The sequence below is a fragment of the Canis lupus genome, chromosome 5, assembly GCF_048164855.1.
Source record: "Canis lupus baileyi chromosome 5, mCanLup2.hap1, whole genome shotgun sequence".
Classification (NCBI taxonomy): domain Eukaryota; kingdom Metazoa; phylum Chordata; class Mammalia; order Carnivora; family Canidae; genus Canis; species Canis lupus.
The window spans coordinates 60,164,185-60,181,211 of NC_132842.1; the positions used below are offsets into that span (position 1 = coordinate 60,164,185).

The 17,027-nt window shown below is 45.5% G+C and overlaps 1 protein-coding gene across 3 annotated transcripts in view; it reads right to left on the reverse strand.

The window, feature by feature from the left end:
- Positions 1 to 3,044: 3,044 nt before the first annotated feature.
- Positions 3,045 to 17,027, reverse strand: part of NUP93 (nucleoporin 93) — a 108,399-nt gene continuing 94,416 nt past the window's right edge. For all 3 annotated transcript variants that reach the window (XM_072827014.1, XM_072827015.1, XM_072827016.1), the window contains 13 exons: positions 15,842 to 15,999; positions 14,502 to 14,667; positions 14,147 to 14,240; positions 13,242 to 13,433; positions 12,503 to 12,629; positions 12,316 to 12,388; positions 11,977 to 12,021; positions 10,177 to 10,293; positions 9,291 to 9,409; positions 8,296 to 8,413; positions 7,769 to 7,852; positions 6,256 to 6,384; positions 3,045 to 3,312 (listed from right to left, as the gene is read on the reverse strand). In XM_072827014.1, the coding sequence (XP_072683115.1) occupies positions 3,202 to 3,312; positions 6,256 to 6,384; positions 7,769 to 7,852; positions 8,296 to 8,413; positions 9,291 to 9,409; positions 10,177 to 10,293; positions 11,977 to 12,021; positions 12,316 to 12,388; positions 12,503 to 12,629; positions 13,242 to 13,433; positions 14,147 to 14,240; positions 14,502 to 14,667; positions 15,842 to 15,999 (1,533 nt within the window). In that variant the 3' untranslated portion in view covers positions 3,045 to 3,201. The remainder of the gene's footprint in view (positions 3,313 to 6,255; positions 6,385 to 7,768; positions 7,853 to 8,295; positions 8,414 to 9,290; positions 9,410 to 10,176; positions 10,294 to 11,976; positions 12,022 to 12,315; positions 12,389 to 12,502; positions 12,630 to 13,241; positions 13,434 to 14,146; positions 14,241 to 14,501; positions 14,668 to 15,841; positions 16,000 to 17,027) is intronic.

Sequence of the window (17,027 nt, forward strand, 5' to 3'; positions counted from 1 at the left end):
CCTTATTCTACGGAAATAAAGTGAGCACTTTGAACGATACCATAACATGCACATTTTCTCCCAATTTGCTGGACACAGGACCCAATCTCTGGGGCACACTGATACTGAATGAGAGTCCAGTCATTGGTGGGGTGGGGGGGACTTGCCAGCACTTTGGCAGGCCTGGGGCAACCCACCAGCCTGGGGTTTTATTCAGGCATCTGGCATGTGGGAGTCATTTCCTGAGTAGTGTGAGGAACTTTGGCAATGATGTGAACTACCTTACCTAATAAGCTAGACAAAAGTTCTGATGCCTAATGGAGAAACAAGGACTGTGGAGATCTAGTCTATGGTAGCAGTATGTTGGCACATCCACACGTAGTTGTTAGATATAGTATTAAAAGTTTGGCCCAGAGAGTTTACTCAGAGCAGGCAGGAGTGATAATCCAGAGTGAACAGTCCTCAATTTTTTGGTTGGGGGTGGGTGAGTTCATCAGCAAATACTGGATACTGCAGGGGAAAAGTTTGTAATACTGTGTATTAAGTAACCCAAGCCCCTATTTAAAATTGCATCAAGAGTTAACAACAGCCGTATTGCCATGAAGTCTCTGATGAGACACTCAGTTCTAAAGGGGCAGGGGCAGGGCCCACATTCCAGTCCCAGTGTGAACTAGCGCTTCCTGCTTTTTGATGAGCCTGTCCGTCTCAGAAGTGATAAAACCAAAGGACCTGCTCTCAGAGAGCTCACCAGTTCCTCTTGTTTTCCCTTTGAAGTTAGGCAGCCAGAGCTGTTTTACTTAAAAATAGATAAATAAAAGGAACAGAATCCTTGAAATACAATCTCAAGGCCTCTGAAAAGGACCCTGATCAAGTCAGTACTTCCCTTTGAGTGTCTCAGTGAGTTGATTATGAGCCATTCTGAGGCAGGCACTAACCCTGTCAATCTCCAACTGCCCTTGATTTTGTTAGAAAGATTGGAATCATCCCTGGAATGTGAGACTCCCAGTGCCTTTCTCTGCATCTCTGTATAAATGGTCCTAAAATCATGGACTGCCATCAAGGGAAAGGATTTAGTTCCCTGAATGGGTGAACTGAGGATGACTTTTACCTAATGGCCTGTCACAGGACCATGGTTTCTGGGCACAAGCTGTAACCATGGATATAGGGGAACCTGTTACATTGCGGCCTTGCAAACTCAGCCTCAGTTTCCTGTGTCTCTACACCAAATAGGCCACGTGTCACCACAGAACAGGTCTTAGGGCAAGCCCTGGGATTTGCTCTGGGAGTCTGGCCTTTCTGGAATGAACCCAGTTATCTTATTTCTCCTACAGATGGCTCTTACTGGGCAAGTCCTCAGAGCCAACCAGGGACAGCTTTCCTCTCAACTCCACTCAGCTCCCCCATCTGGGCAGTTCAAGGTCTGGTTGCTTTTCTCCTGATATTATGTCTCATCCACAGGTCAAAGGGCTGAGGACCCAACCCCTTATGTGGGGCTCATGGGCAGCTCTCCTATTTGGAGCTAGCAGAACGGTATGATGCAAGGAAAGGCAAATTCACAACGATAAACAAGTGGTGAGGCAGGGAGCAAATACATACTTAAAGAATGTAAGCCCTTACATTGGTGTTACAGGTCTATCTATGAGGAAGATCTAATATTTAAAAGTAGATCACAAAGTCACACTTTATGCTAAGTCCGTTGTGTACTCTTTTTGTAAAGCACTGTTAAGGTGAACTGTGGGACTTGTGTAAAATATAAATCAGCACATATAAACGGTACAGCTTGCTAAATCAAGTCCCCTGCAGGGCTCATCTTCTGAGACTTTCTTAGTGAAGCTCAACTGGAGGTGGGTGCTCCAGGGTGAATAGGTGGGACAGAATGAAGGCAGAGGCAGCCCCTGCCGACCCTCAGGCCACGTCCTTGATGGATCATGGAATCCAACTGACAAACAGCAGATGGTCCGATTATTATTTTGGGGAAGATTGGTGCTTTCCCAAAAGGAAAGTTAACAACTATTTTAACCACCACAGGACAGTGAGGGTATCCATGCCCTCTGGCAAAGAACTTCTAAGAGGAAAAGCACATTTGGAGACTCTGGCATCTTAACATCTTCCTGGGAGAGCTGGCCTCCAAAACAGTCGGTAAAACCAGCATGGCTGACTGCTGCCTGATTTCCGGAAGTTCACTTGGCCCTTTCAGGAACAAACAATCATCCTCATCCTCTCTAGTTTAGTACAGGGCTTCAGGACTGGTGGCAGGAGAAACCGAGCCAATGATGGGGGACAACCTCTGCTCAGGAACCAGGCACTCAGTGCTGATGCCCAGTGGCATCTGGATTCTGTACATCAGCACTCGGAACATGACCCAGGAGCTTGCCTGGCCAGTGGGCGTCATGAGTGGAGCAGCTGGAAAGGTGGGTTGTCCAACAGGAACCAACCACCAGAGAAAGGAAGACTGAGCTTAGAAGTGTTTTGGAGGAGGGGAGTGCACAGGCCCATGCAGGCAATTACAGAAGGAGAAACACAGAGGCCTGCCCTTCCTTACATTCCAGCTGAGGTACCTATAATGTTCCTTTTTAAAAAAGCTATTTTTCTAGGTCTATTTTCATCTCCAGTGGGATTTCAACAGAAGAGCAAACTAATTAATCCTGGAATAGAGCAGATGATTTGGAGGATGGTCTTAGACCATCCAGACCCCAAGGCACGTCCAAGAGAAGAGAGGGGCAAGGCTGAGGGTGGCTTTCACAAATGAAAATGTAAAAAAAAAAAAAAAGAAAAAAAGAAAAAAAAAAAGAAAAAAAAAAAAAAGAAAAGAACCGAGGCCCTGCCATATGGAATACTCTATCTAAATAAAAGCAACTCCCAAAGGCTTCATTTCCTTGCTCATTTTGGGTGAATGTTTAATCATTTAAGGTCAACTTTAACCAAATCACAGATGCCTATGTAAGCCTATCATTCTCTGGCCCAAGCACTAGTAAAGACATTTCCTCCCACACAAATAAAAATCTAAAAAAAATTTCAAAGTAAAAAAAAAAGAAAAAGAAAAAAAAAAAGAATGTGAAAAGAAATACAAATCAAAGAAATTTATTGGTGCTGACAAAAATACATAATACAAAAAAACAAAACAAAACACAACAGAAACAAACCAGAAACTCCACCCCAGTGGGCCCATGCGCCCGAGGTACTGACAGCGTGCAGTCCCAGAAGCCCCTCAAAGCATCACACTTAATTCATGAGGACCTCCATCTGCACCAGCCTTGCATTGGTGTCCCCAGACGTCCGGTAGGGTATCATCCCAGCAAAGGTGATTAGGGCTCGGGCTTGGCTTCGGAGTTGCTGAGAGAAAGGGAAAGAAGAGAAGAAAACTGATGAACTTCCAAGTGAGAGCACTATACTGGGAGCAACCACCATCATCTTCCATGTTCTACCCCTTGGTGTCAGGGCCAGATTTTTGGTGGGTGGATGACAGTCTTACCCCCAACTGTCATGCCGCCCCCATGGTGCAGAGTTAGCAAAGCTCATCCACTGGGGCCCAGTCTACTAAGCAAAAGACAGATGAGGTTGCCAGACAAGCTGCCTCGCCTGTGATCAGTTCTGTGATCAGTTCTGACACAGCCCTGTGCTTCAGGCAGCCAACTCTACATCTCTGTCTCTCTCTGTCTCTCTCTCTCTCCTGGCTGGTTTCTGTTCACCTGGCTCTGTGGCGGTCTGAAGTTCTCAGGCCCCCACAAAGGCAGCCAATCCCATTCCAGCTCTCTTCCTCTCCTGCTTCTTTTCTTCCCTTTTCCTTTCTTTTACTCCTCCCATTTCTTCCCTTCTGACATAAGTGCTGGGCCCTCTTTTCCTAGGCAGTAGTAGTTATGAAATTCCTAGCTTGTTCTGGGAGGAAAAAAGATTTTAACTCAGGTGATTTCAGTAACAGGAAAACAAAAACAAAAATGAAAACGGGACAACCTTCACAGTGTCTTCCAGGTGATAAATCACTAAACATGGAATAAAGAAACTTACAAGAATAGCTTCAGGTTGCCCTATTTTGAGATGTGTTGGGTGCTTATAGCAGCTAGGAAGGAAACTGTATCTGGAGTAGAAAGGGAGAGTCTACAAACATCTCTTAGACCAGTAACAACTTTTAAGGAAGATCCAAGGGTCACTTACTAGGCTTCCTAAGAACTATTCAAAAAGAAAACTGAAAGCCAATTTTTTTTTTTTACCTGATATGTGAAATAAACTGGCAAGTATATGTCCTAATGACTGTCCAAACCAAAAGAAATTTTTAATTTATGATGAAAATGCCCATTAGATTTTCTTTAAAACTGTATTAAAGTACATGGGTGGGATGCCTGGGTGGCTCAGCAGTTGAGCATCTGCCTTCAGCTCAGGGTGTGATCCTGGAGTCCCGGGATCGAGTCCCACTTCGGGCTCCCCACAGGGAGCCTGCTTCTCCCTCTGCCTGTGTCTCTGCCTCTCTCTTTCTGTGTGTCTCTTATGAATAAATAAAATCTTAAAAAAAAAAAAAAAGTACATGGGCTTTCATGCCTGATTTGAAGCTACTTTAAATGAACTTTCAGGGTGTTCAGGCAAAGGGACTCACTCCTTAGGCAGGTAGTTTTTACATTTAAGTCTCTCCTTGATCTTACTCATCCCTATCTATCATAAAAAAGGAGTAGTGAGTGAGAGAAAGATAGGAGAATGGCTTTATTCGTGATAAAACCTAAGTGCTTTTTAAAGAAAGAGAACTTAAGACACAGAGAATGTGAGTTCAGCTGGTCTTAGAACAGTTCCCTTCAAATGTGGGAAAAGGGCCTGCCAGGTCACTGCTCTACTCTCTGTACAAGCCCTCCTCTGGCCCGTGAGCAGCACACGGAACATCAGAAACGTCCACCACTTCAACACTCGCCTGCCAAGGCCCAGGCACAGTGAGTCCACCGCTGGCATGTCTCCTGACATTTAGCTTCAGGCTTGTGCCTGTCCAAGGGTGCACGGCAGATCAGTAGCTGCCTTGGGGGCACACAAGGATAGGCCCACCACTGAGTGGACCCCTTGGAGCACCACCAGCTACACTGCTGAAGGTGAACATTTCCACCATCGCTCACTAGTCAGCAGTTCGGTTATGACAGTGCCTGCGGGGTCACAGCTAAGAAAGCCCACAAAGAACAGGATTTCAACATTAAGTGGGAAGTTAAGGGAAAGGGACTTTTAATTGTGTCAAACCCCTTGGCCCTTCTGTCCAATTTACTGGACAACATATGTTGTGTGAGTCCTAGGACTCTATCTACCTGGACTTGGCCTGCCCCACACAATGCTGGAGGGCCCACAGGCAGCAGAAAGGGGCACTGGCTTCATGTCAGATGACTTCGTTTTCAGATATGGCTCCTTCACCTCCACTGAAGGGGCCCACAAAAGGAAACTGCTTCCTGACTCTGGGCCTCCGTTTCCTCAGCTGTCAAATGGGGATAATGATGCCTGCCATAGGTACCTTTCTGGGGTCACTAAGAGCAGAAACAAGGGTTTGCATCAAATTCATGTGTTGACCAAAAGTACTCATGGTTCTGATGAAAGTGCTGAGCAGAGATTCATAAGATAATCTTCCTTTTTTATTTACTTATTTTTAAAAATATTTTTATTTATTTATTTGAGACAGAGAGCACAAGCAGGGAGGAAGACCAGAGGGAGAGGGAGAAGCAGGCCCCACGGAGCAGGGAACCCAATGTGGGGCTCAATCTCAGGACCCTGGGACCATGACCTGAGCCAAAGACAGATGCTTAACGGACTGAGCTCCCCTGGCACCCCATAACCTTCCTATTTTAAAATGCATAGGAAATTCCTACGGAAACATTAAGAATTGGTATTGTCTGATTTTTTTAAAGGCGATTATTTGCATGGGGTGCTTGGTTTGTGCTCAGGTCATGATCTCAGGGTGAGATCAAGGCCTGCGTGAGATCGAACCCTGTGTCGGGCTCCACAGTACGCATGGAGCCTGCTTAAGATTCTCTCTCCTTCTGCCCCTGCCCGCCCACCAGAAGCTCACATGTACTCTCTCTCTTAAAAAAAAAAGTGGTATTTGCAGACTTCACATCTGTTTGTTTTAAAGCTTGAGAAGAACGGCCATGCCATTACTGTTGGACTTCTTCTGAGAGACTCCTGACACAGGGTTTACCCAGCTGCTAAGCAGTAAGAAAACAGAGCATCTGGGGCTTGAGCAGGGTCATGAGGTGGCACGGGACGGCAGACCAGAAAGGTGGTTCTCAGCGATGGTTCTGGCCACCGCTGGGATCTTACAGAGTCACGGTCCTCGATGACTCGCTGGGGCCTGGATGCCGAGGATGGACTTGTCCCCTTGAGCCTCTTAAATTGTGTGAACAAGATGTTCATGGTGGCGAGAAGCACTTCTGAGAGGTTGTGCCTGACCTGCACAGAGGAAACACACAAAGTGAGGAGGATGAACCGGCCTGGGCACACCACAGCTAGGTGGCTACTGGGTCACCAAAAGGAGCCAGTGGCACTGAAACGGCAAGCATGAGAGCAAAGCCCAGGCTTCCTAGCTGAGGCAGGTCACTCTTCTGCTCCTTTCTTTATGCCATCCCTCCTAAGTGGGGCAGTGGCCCACAGCATGCTGCCATCTGGCCACTATGTACGCAGATCGACCAGCAGAGTGCCTGCCGACACAAGTCTGGACTTCAGTGTCAGCACGTCAGTTCTCTAGTCCTCAGGAGCCCCTCTATCTTAGTATTGCCAGACTGTCTCCATCAGATGTGCATAGCCCTAGTAGAGTCCTTGGGGCTGTCTACAAGGGACGCCCTGGGCACCACTTTAGTCCTGAACGCAATGAATACATTCCATGGAACGCGAGAAACAACAAAAGGGCAAGTGGCTGGGGTAGAACTGACAGCAGATAGGAAGGGCAGGTGGGCAAGGGGCAAGACGTTCTACATTTTGAGTACCACAGCAGGTAGCCTCCCCAGCACATGTGCAGAAGGTGGCCTTCATTCTTCCTCTAAAACAGAAACATGTTTGCATAAAAGGTATTTGCTTCTGGAGTTTAACACTTTCAAATGGAAACACTGTTAATGACATTAATGACATCCCAGAAGCAGACAGTGGGACCTGAGTGTCTAGGGTTCCAGAGAAGAGTTTTACCCCAGCTGCATGTGGGAACAAGCAGACAAGTTCTGGGCCAGTCCAGATCAGAGAAACTACAATTTCAGGGGCACGGGGTAGGGGAGGGCCTGGGCATGATGATTTTTTAAAGTTTTCTTAGTAATCCCAGTGTGCAGCTCAAATGAGTACCCACAAGCTAGATGGTGGCGATGTGCTAGAAACCTTTCAGAGACAGTGGCTCTGGGGGTCATGGGCTCATGATAACTGTGTCTATGGTCAGTGCTCTGCTTCTCAAGACAAAATAGTTCAGAGAAGGGAAGGAAGGAAGTGTATCATGGTGCAGGTTTCATACACTCAAGGGAATTACTTAAAATCAGAGTTAAGCACCAAGACCCTCTAGAACAAGTAGACAATACAAAATTAAAACAGATTTCACAGGATCAACCAGAAATCTGTTCCCCCAAGGAAATGTCAAGTAACTAAAGTGACTGTTCTGCGTCAGGAATCTGGACAATAATCTGATGGGGATATGTTTACTCACAGAAAAACCAACCCAAGATACCTGAAATTGGACTCGCCTTAGAAAACTCAGTCTGAGTGGTGTGAGGGCTCTTAATGTTATCAGCTACATTAAAACAAAAGCTTTCGGCAGAAGTGGGGAAAAAATCCATAAGGCGAGAAGAAAAGGACTCACTTCATCACTGAAATTTCTGAAGGCAGCCACTCTCTCTTCCACACTTTCCTGATTCAGGGGCACGAGCTTCAAACGATCAATTATCTGTTTAAAACAAAACCCCACCAGCCCCATATGATACAACCATCACAGGCATTTCATCTCCTTAAACAGACGGTTGGCATCTAACATGTTAAAAATGGCTTAAGAGAAAATGCTGCTCCCTCATATACACAAAGGCTCTGATTCTAATTTGCTAACTTAATTCTTGACCTCATTTTCTGAGACAATTATAAAATTCAGATATTTTAAGTTACTCTGAGAAACCTCCACTTTCAAACTAATGGGAAAGGAATAGGGGAGAAAAAGAAGAAAAAAAGAGAAACACAGAAATCCCTTTTCAATTCCCAGGATCATGCTTGTCTTCTTCGCTTAGCAGGTGAAGAATGTGGTAACACTTCCTTTGTTTTAAATGAATCCCATGATGGGCTTTGAATTTCCAAGGGCATATATTAACTTGCACTTCAAACATTCCTCTTGAAACTTACATCAAAGGCTCTGTCGATATGACCACTGTGATACTCGTCAAAAAAGGTGATCAAGTCCAACAGAAGATAGAATGTGGAGTCCACAAACTTATTTGCACTGATTCCCTGAGCCCTATACCTGAAAGACAAAAAAGCAGCAAGGGGGGACAGAAATTATGAATTTCTGTACAAATGTCTAACTTTAAAACATTTGAAAAAAGCCAAAAAGCTCGTGAAATCTCTAGATGAGGTGAATTAAGGTGTGGAAAGTAGTGTTTCTTTTTAAATGGCCACGAAGTTGATGGTGGATTTGGTATGACTCCATCTGTAAATATTTTGCATGAACCACGGTCCTCTAGCCCCAGCTACCATCTCAAGCATCCAAATCTACAGGAAGGGTGAAAGGTTCTGATGGGCCAAAAGCCCAGCAGCCACCACTGGAGACTGTTTGCTAAATGGATTATTTGATAAGGAGTGTTCTGTGCTACTCTAGGAATGCATCTCCAACCCAATTTTCTCTGGTTCACTTTTTTAGGAGTATCTGTAGAGGGCACAAAAAGTAATGACTATTGCCTCAGCCTGGGAGTTCCATCAGTTAAAGTCTGATAACTCAGTTATCTCACCGAGGAAGAAAGCCAGATTCTTAAACATTGGCCACTACCACCTTTAAGAATTCCATCCAGCCATCACTAGCTTTGTTCTGAAATGTCTTTGAGACGGTTGCTAACAGTATATTGATGAGTACAATGCCTAGAATTAAACCCAATGTGCAGGATTAGAATGTGAGATATGCTTTCATACCCTTCTTTCTAGCAAAACTCTCAAAGTCTGATAGTATCAAGTATTGGTTATGATGTGGGAAAACAGGAAGTCTCAACAGTGCTACAGGGATGGGGAGTTTCTGGGAAACTACTTGATGTGACTGGTAAAGCTAAAGATGGATTTGGTGGGCACTGGCACCCTGGCAGCCTGGTACGGGGCCCCCACAGAGCCTGGGAGCCAGCTCTCAGCCTTACCGTTCAGCAATGGAGAGCGCCATGTTCTTCAGCCTCTCCTTGTTGGACTGCGGTGCGCTGATCTGGGGGACGACAGGGCTGAGCAGTCTGTTCATCAGCTCCAGTACCTTGTCAGCATTCTGCTCAATTTTTTTTAAAATTAAGGAAGGACTTGATTAAATAATCAGCAAAAGGCAAAAGGGAAAACCACCAAAAGAGGGAACTTTCTGAGATGATGGATAAAAATGGTCCTGTATCTTTGATCTGGATGATGGTTACAGATATATACCTACAGAAAATTCACCAAGCTGTACGCTTAATGTTTGTACATTTACCTACATCTTAATGAGAACTCAATCAAAACATCTTTAAATTCAAGAAAATGAATTATAAATCTTCTTTTGGCCTACTTTTCTCAGTTTATTAAAAAGAAAAAAAAAGAACATAATCTTTTTTTGGGCCACACAATGATCAGTAGTCACCATATGTTATGTCGACATACTTATTCTAGTTCTCTCCAAACGCCTTAGCTGTCACTCCCTTCCCTAACACACAGTGCTCACTAGCATGTCTGCGGCTACCAGAAGGGTGAGCACGAAGGCATTTTCACCCAAAGCTTCACCATCAAAATGTGACGGACGCTTATTCTGCTGCCAAGTCAGACTAGAGCTCAGTGCCTGCAGGATATCCTTGCAATACATTCCTCTTGTTTGGCCAGAAATACCTTGTGGGCAGGAATAATTCTGTAAAATGGGAATTTCACCCTGACAGGACCATTAGCTGCCTAAGCACTAGGAGAAAAGGCCTCAGCAGGAGAGTGGTGTAGCAGTGGTGTCATCAAAATGTTTGTGTACTGAATGCCAAAAGGCCGACATCTATTAAGGAGAAAGAAAAGGGTATACTTTACCTTGGCAAGGTCATAGAGCTTTGCTGCTTCTTCAAACAGTCCTTTATTTTCTGCCACGGAAGCAACTTTGTTGATAATAGGCTTTGTGTCACTAGTAAACTTATCTATGACTCCAGGCTGACAAGACAAATTATGAAGGGGGAGGAGAAGAGAGGTGCACAGAGATGTTACTTTAAACACAGAGAAGCAGTTGGGATCTGAAAATTACTTTCACTGAAAATGTTTGCCCTGGGCAATGCATATATGTCATCAGCTAGACACTGGCTTTCTTGAAGATGTAAGGTCCTATTAAACATATGAAAGGGACCAAGGAAACGACACATGAAGGAGAGTCAGGGGTGGCACAGAGGAGCCAGCAAATAAGACATCTGTGCTTGCTAATTGTCCAAGATGATCCAGAGGGTAGGAGAAATAGTCAATGATCATACATTTGCTGATGAGTAGGCACTAGGTGGAAAAATCAGGAGGCTCAGAGGAAATATCTGAAAGATTTTGGATTTGCTTTCTAAGACAGATGGCAAAAGAAACTCAGTGCTGAAAAAATACGTGGCAAGGGGTGTCAGGATATAATTTTTTTTTTAAATCACCATCCACATTCATCAGCAACCAAATGGTCAGGAGTATGTGAGAAGCCACAGGAAGCATGGAAGAGCTAGGGCGGCCAGAGTGACCTCTGTCTGGCTGTTCTGATTCTCCCTCAGCACTGGACCTAGTAGGGGTGACTTGTTCCTGCCACCCCAGGGGCACACAGGAGAAGAGTGAAGGGCATGGGCTCCGGGTCAAGAAGGCCTGGGTCAAATTCCAGTTTCCCTTCTTACTAGCTGTGTGATCCCGAAGAAAATAACCTTTCTTGCCTCCATTTCCTCACTTGAAAAACACCTTGTTGGATTATCATTGTGGTGATTGAATTAGAAAACACCTGTACAGCATTCAGCACAGTGCCTGGCAAATGTCACTGCTCAAGAAGCACGGCCACTGTCATCAGTACGGTCACTGGCCTTTCTTCTGAGCTGGAGAGTGTGAGCCCTGTGAGCTCATCTTGAGATTCTGGGTCTAAGCCACCCATATTTTTACCAGTGAGGAAAATGAGTGCCTGAGAGAGGCAGTTGACTTCCCTAAGGCCACATGGAGAATGCCCGAGGGATGTCAGGACTCGTTTCTGACACCTGGACCTCTGCCCATCTGTAGGCATGTGATGTGGCTCAGGGAATCACCAAGGTTCACAGCCACTGCATCTTCAGGGACAGTGTGACGTTCTGAGCCCTCAGAAACTACCTTCTGAAAGAGGTCAAACATAATGCTAACTTTTCTATCTGGAGAGAGTAGGTGCAGGAAACAACTTCTTTTCTTGCCTATTTTTTGAGCCAAGAATGACAGAAAGGTAGCCTTCTCAACTCAAAATATGGCAGGCATGAACAGATGGGAGTCCTCTGGACATAATAAAAAAGCTATCTAATCAGGCACCTGGTGGGCTCAGTCAGAAGAATGTGTGATTCTTGATCTCCGGGTCACTCTTAATTTTGGGCTCGTGAGTTTGAGCCCTACATTGCTGGGTGTAGAGATTACCAAAACCAAACTCATCATAAATTTACATATGTTAAAGAGAAATGTAAATGTGTGTTAAAATAAAGGGCATCAACTGTGGCCTGTGATTTTCATCCTTTGTTTGTTAAACTAAGCCATTTCACTCAGATCTGCATCTTTGTCACCTTGAATCCTAAAGTCTTAACTACACTCTTTGGACAGTTTATACATCCCCCACTGCAAACTAACACATCACCAGGGGCACATTTAACTCACCTTTCTACTTCCATCATTCTCTAGTTTGCCAAGAATCATATCGAACTGTGGAGACAAAAAAAGTTTACTCCATTTACTGGACAAGGATATACACATAAGCCACAATTCTCTGGAGATGAAGGAGGGCAAGAAAGCAGGGGAGGCAGGAGGAATTTTACATAAACCAGGAAAGCAGTAAGACTGACACAGTATTTTCAGGATCAGAAGCCAAGAAACCAGAGAACTGAAACCTCCCTGGGCTATATCCACCACAGCCATGTTGGAGTGACCAGAAATATCATGTTAGCATGGATATGTGCACTGCAAATCATGGGTGGGAAAGAAGAGGGACTGACTTACCTCTCGACTTTCTATCACGAGCTCACTCACACAGCGCAGAAACATGTTTTCTCCTTGACTATCTTTCTCATCCCTGGAAGGGGACAAAAAGCAACACGGTTTCTGGCATGGGCTTGAGGTCTCTTATAGTCCTCAGGATGGCAGAAATCAAAACCAGCTTAAGAAAACGGTCAAAAGTGAGTTTTACCTGAGGAAGTAAAAATACTGGAGCGCCTCCCTCGGGTCTGTAGACTCAAACTTCCGGGTGTAGAGCATGAGGAGCCGCACAAAGTTCAGCCGCCGTACGCAGGGTGGGTCACCAGGCTCATGGCTGACTGCACCATGGGGGACAGGAGTGGTCACAACCACACTGCCCCTCTGACCCAGGAAACCAGAACCATGGGAGCTGAATCCAAAGACCCAGCAGTATCTACTCCTGCAGCCTGGCCAACATTTGCCAATGTCAGCTTCACTACCCTATCCTCAATTTCTTTCCAAGTAGAGTGGAGGAAACAGCATTTTGCAGTAAATTACTAGGATGCTGGTCTCTGAATGAAAAGATGAAGACAACTGACAACTATGGCATGTGCTCTGGGGCAATTCTGCTGCATTGCTAAGGAAACTGCAGGCATTCATTCGCATTTATCTCCTGCCCCACTTCTGACTCTCCCACCCCAGGCGGGCATTTGCAGAAGGTGGCTGCTGGGGTTGCCAGTGAGGACTCTAATAGGAACATGACTCATGACTCTATAGAGACTGCATCTTCTGCTCCACTCTCCAGGCAGTCTGACTGACGGGCCACAGGGCTGGTACTCTATACAGTGCTGTCTACAACGCTCTAAAACGATCTATACCACTTGTCCAAATCCCTGCCAGTGGTAGTTATGTGTCTGCTGCCGTCAGACGGGGAGTGTGTAATGGGGATGCCACTGCCGACAAATACTCACGGAGCTGAGCACTCTGTCCCGAGGATTTTAAAAGCAGCTTCAGCTCAAAGAGCACCAGTGCCACATGGACAGCATGGCAGCGCAGCCGCTCCATGCGGAAGAGGAAAGCAATGGCAGCCTCGAACTGTGCCGTCAGGAAGAGGACTTGGAAGTACAGGAAGGGCTGCTGGTTCACTGTGAAGTGAGACTCACCTGGGGAACAGGAGACACAGCCGACCATTAGCAGCTGCCCTGACCCCGGGCAGAAGCCCCTGCTGGTGGGATGACACGGTGGGCTGCCATGAGAAGTATGACCTGGCTCTACCACCTCCTCCAGGCCCCATGACACAACTGGCAAGGGGAGTTGTGCTGCTTGCACGAGGTGGGAGAGAAATGGAGTTCAAGACCTTAAAATGATATATTAAAAAGGCTGTTTTCCTTTGCCCTGGTAAGAGTCACTCAACAAGGAGAGTAACAAAGATTTCAAAGAAGCTTCAGTTCACTCAGATTCATAGGTGTGTGAATTCCACAATGCTGACTACTTGGTATCTTTTCTTCCCAGAATTCTTCAACAGGGAGGAGGGGAAGCTTTTTCCCCCTCATCTGTGCTCAGATACAGTATCTTACCACAAGGAAGTAATAGCCAAGTACTCTCAATGTCTCTCCCTGAGCAGTTCAATGTCTACCAGAGCAGTTCAAAGAACTAGGGAAAAGAGCTTACTGGATAGTACAGTGTATTAGTTATATACATTGCTGAAGCTCACATGGCCTCTACTTGAATTTAAAATCACTGTTTCATTGTGTTGTGTTTTGAAGATCCAAAGTTCAGTGATGAACTCTGTGATGAAGGAACTTCCCAAAGGAAAGCTAAGCTGTGACCTTAGGTGGACAACACAGAGAGGGTGGTTCTGTTCAGGATATCTTACCATAGTCTTCCAACAACTGTTTCTGGAACTGTGAAAGAGTGAGTCTGTCTTGTGGGGAGCTGGTGCCATCATCATCGAAACACACTTGGTTCAACTAAACCCCCAAGAGAAACACACGCATTGGTACAAATGACTTCCTGAGACAGGCATGCAAAGCTGTGGCTGCTGGAGGCTGTGCTAATGGCTGTGGTGACTGCTGAGGAATTACATAACAAACAATGGGGTCAGGAGACAGGAAATCTATTAGCCCTAGCACCCTGCTGGCATTGCACATTAAGCAGGTGCGATCTGTGTGCAGGGCACAAGCAGAGGGAGGGGGCTAATGCTCTGCTCGGGCAAGGGAAGCAGTGCCTGCCTTCAGCCACAGGTAGTCCTCGGTTTTGTCAGCCACTTCACTCTGGTTGTCAGTGATGTCACATCTGCCAATGATACAGTACACGGCCCGCTTGTAGGGGTCTGTATTGTTCCTGAGGGCCCTGCGGTAATGCAGTCGGAGCTTGTTTTCTGTGGCTGGGGACAACCTAAAGACACAAGGGAACAGAAAGATCCACACATATACTAAAGACCCTCAAGGGTACTGGAAAGAACCCCAGGTCCCAACCATGTAACCCAGTTATGAAGGCTTCCTTCACAGACACTGTCTGCAAGCATACTGCTCCCCTGGGTACAACCACTTTACTGCAGCTACCAGCACCTGCATCTCTCTGTCTGCTGGTTTCCTCCAGTCGAGGCCTTCAGGGGTAGATCAGAAATGCTGGAGAATTAATAATACTCCACCCCACTCCCTAGCAGCCCTCAAGCAGTGATAGACAAGAGTGAGTCCTTCCTTTAACTGTTTCAGCCTCTTGTACATGGAAGATCACCTCCCAAATAAACTACCTGCAGTCATATCCTTGCTTCAGGGTATCCTTCTAGGGGAAGGGAACCTTAAGCCATTAACCCTACTCTAAACTCTCTAATACAAGCAAGACAGGGGCTTATGGTTTAAGACAATCTCTGGACATGGCATTATTCACACTGCCTTAAAAAAACTGCCTTGAAAAGTATTCCTAGTACTCCATAAGAGAAAATGGAGTGAGCACCATTTTTTCTTTCAAATACATGTACATATATTTACAGTGAGTTTGAGTGAATACGAACTTAAGTCTAATTACATTAACAAAATCCAGAGGAAAATTAATCCTTAGCAGTTCCTTAATGGAACAGAACTAAAAACAAACAAAACCAAAAAAACTCCTCACTTAGTTTCAATGATTACATTTCAAAATTATTGACTTCTCATTTGAGCTACAAAGTGTGTGACAACATATTTTCATATTGGGCCAACTGGAAAAACACCAAATGTTAAATGAAGTGGAATTCAACAGTTTCATTTTATAAAGTATCCTCGATATGCCTGGGATTTACAGAGTAAGTCAAATCATGCTCCCAGCCACAGTCCCTCCCACTGGAACAGAAAAATCCCCAAATACAAACACATGTAAGCCTAGATATCAGTGTCAGAGTGGGGCTCTTTTTATGCTCTCAACTACTATTCTAAAGACAGCTCTACCTGCTTTGTAAACTTCATTTTTTTTTTTCCCCCAAGCAGGAACTTATTTTGAGCCATGCACAGGTTAAAAGGGCAATGCCAGTGGGGGCCGCCCTGCTGATTCCATGTGGCTTCTTCTGGATGCACCATCTCATTCACCATACCTTCTGTCCTTGCTGTTCATGTACTCCTGGAACCAGGTTTTAAACTCTCCCAGCTGGTGCTGGGCTCGGTTAACCACCTGTGAAGCAGCAAACAGGTCCCCACAGCGCATGCAGTAATAAATTAATGCCCACACAGGATGGCCTTCCACCTCTCCATCCTAGAAGAGGAAAGATGCTCAAATAAACAGGCAAACAAAGCTAAGTGGTGGATTTCTGATGCACTCACCTCTCCTCACATTAAGTCACTTCAGCTTTACAACAACCCTGTTATATGGGAACCATTAACAGCCTCCTCTTCCCTGTTTTACAAACAGGAAACTGAGGCACAGGGATGGTAGTAACTTGTCCAGGTAAGCAGGTAATGCAGTATGGCTGTAGAGCTTTTCCTTGGGAGCACTACGTGCCCCATGTGACTGACAGCCAACCTGTGGGTTCACCATAGAATCCCAGTAGCCAGTAACTGGGTTTCATGTTCTGTGACAATTCACAGACACACATTCTTATAACCCCTGCGAAGCAAGGGCTAAAGATGTTTACTGAGCAGTAACAGATCATTATTGTACATGGAGCTAGACACCAGTGAGATGAGAAGGTGGCCCTGTTCCTACTCTTCCTATACTAGAGTTTATCTATCCTCAAACTGGTATTGTCATCATCTGCACAGCAGCCTGTGATTACTTTTCTCTCTGCTTCTCCCCAGCTCCTCCGGAGAGGTGGCCCTGAGACTTCCTTGCATGGTCCCTCAACCCCTCCCTCCACAAGACCCTTTCTAAAACCAGATCTCATTGTGTCACTTCTCCATTTAAACACCTTTGAGCTCTTTACATCCAGAATGCTCAGCCTGGTACTTCAGGCCTTCACCTGCTGGCCTCGTGTTTGCCAAGCCCTACCACACACCCGATCTGCTAGATACTCTTTCCTGCCTCCAAGCATGTATTCATGCTGTTCCCTCTACCTGAAATACCCTTTTCTAAGACCTCTGGCAGGTGAGCCCCTATTCTTTGAGTGCAGCGTGAACCTCACCTCCTTTGCTCACGGTATAAAAAAGTGTAAGATAATTCACACTAGACTATGAGCTAAAAACAGTCACATTCTGGGTACTATAACTCCAATCTTCCAGATGTTACAGCCAACAATCTCTCAAGAGTCATCCCCAATTCTGCCTGTCACATCCACATCAAAATCA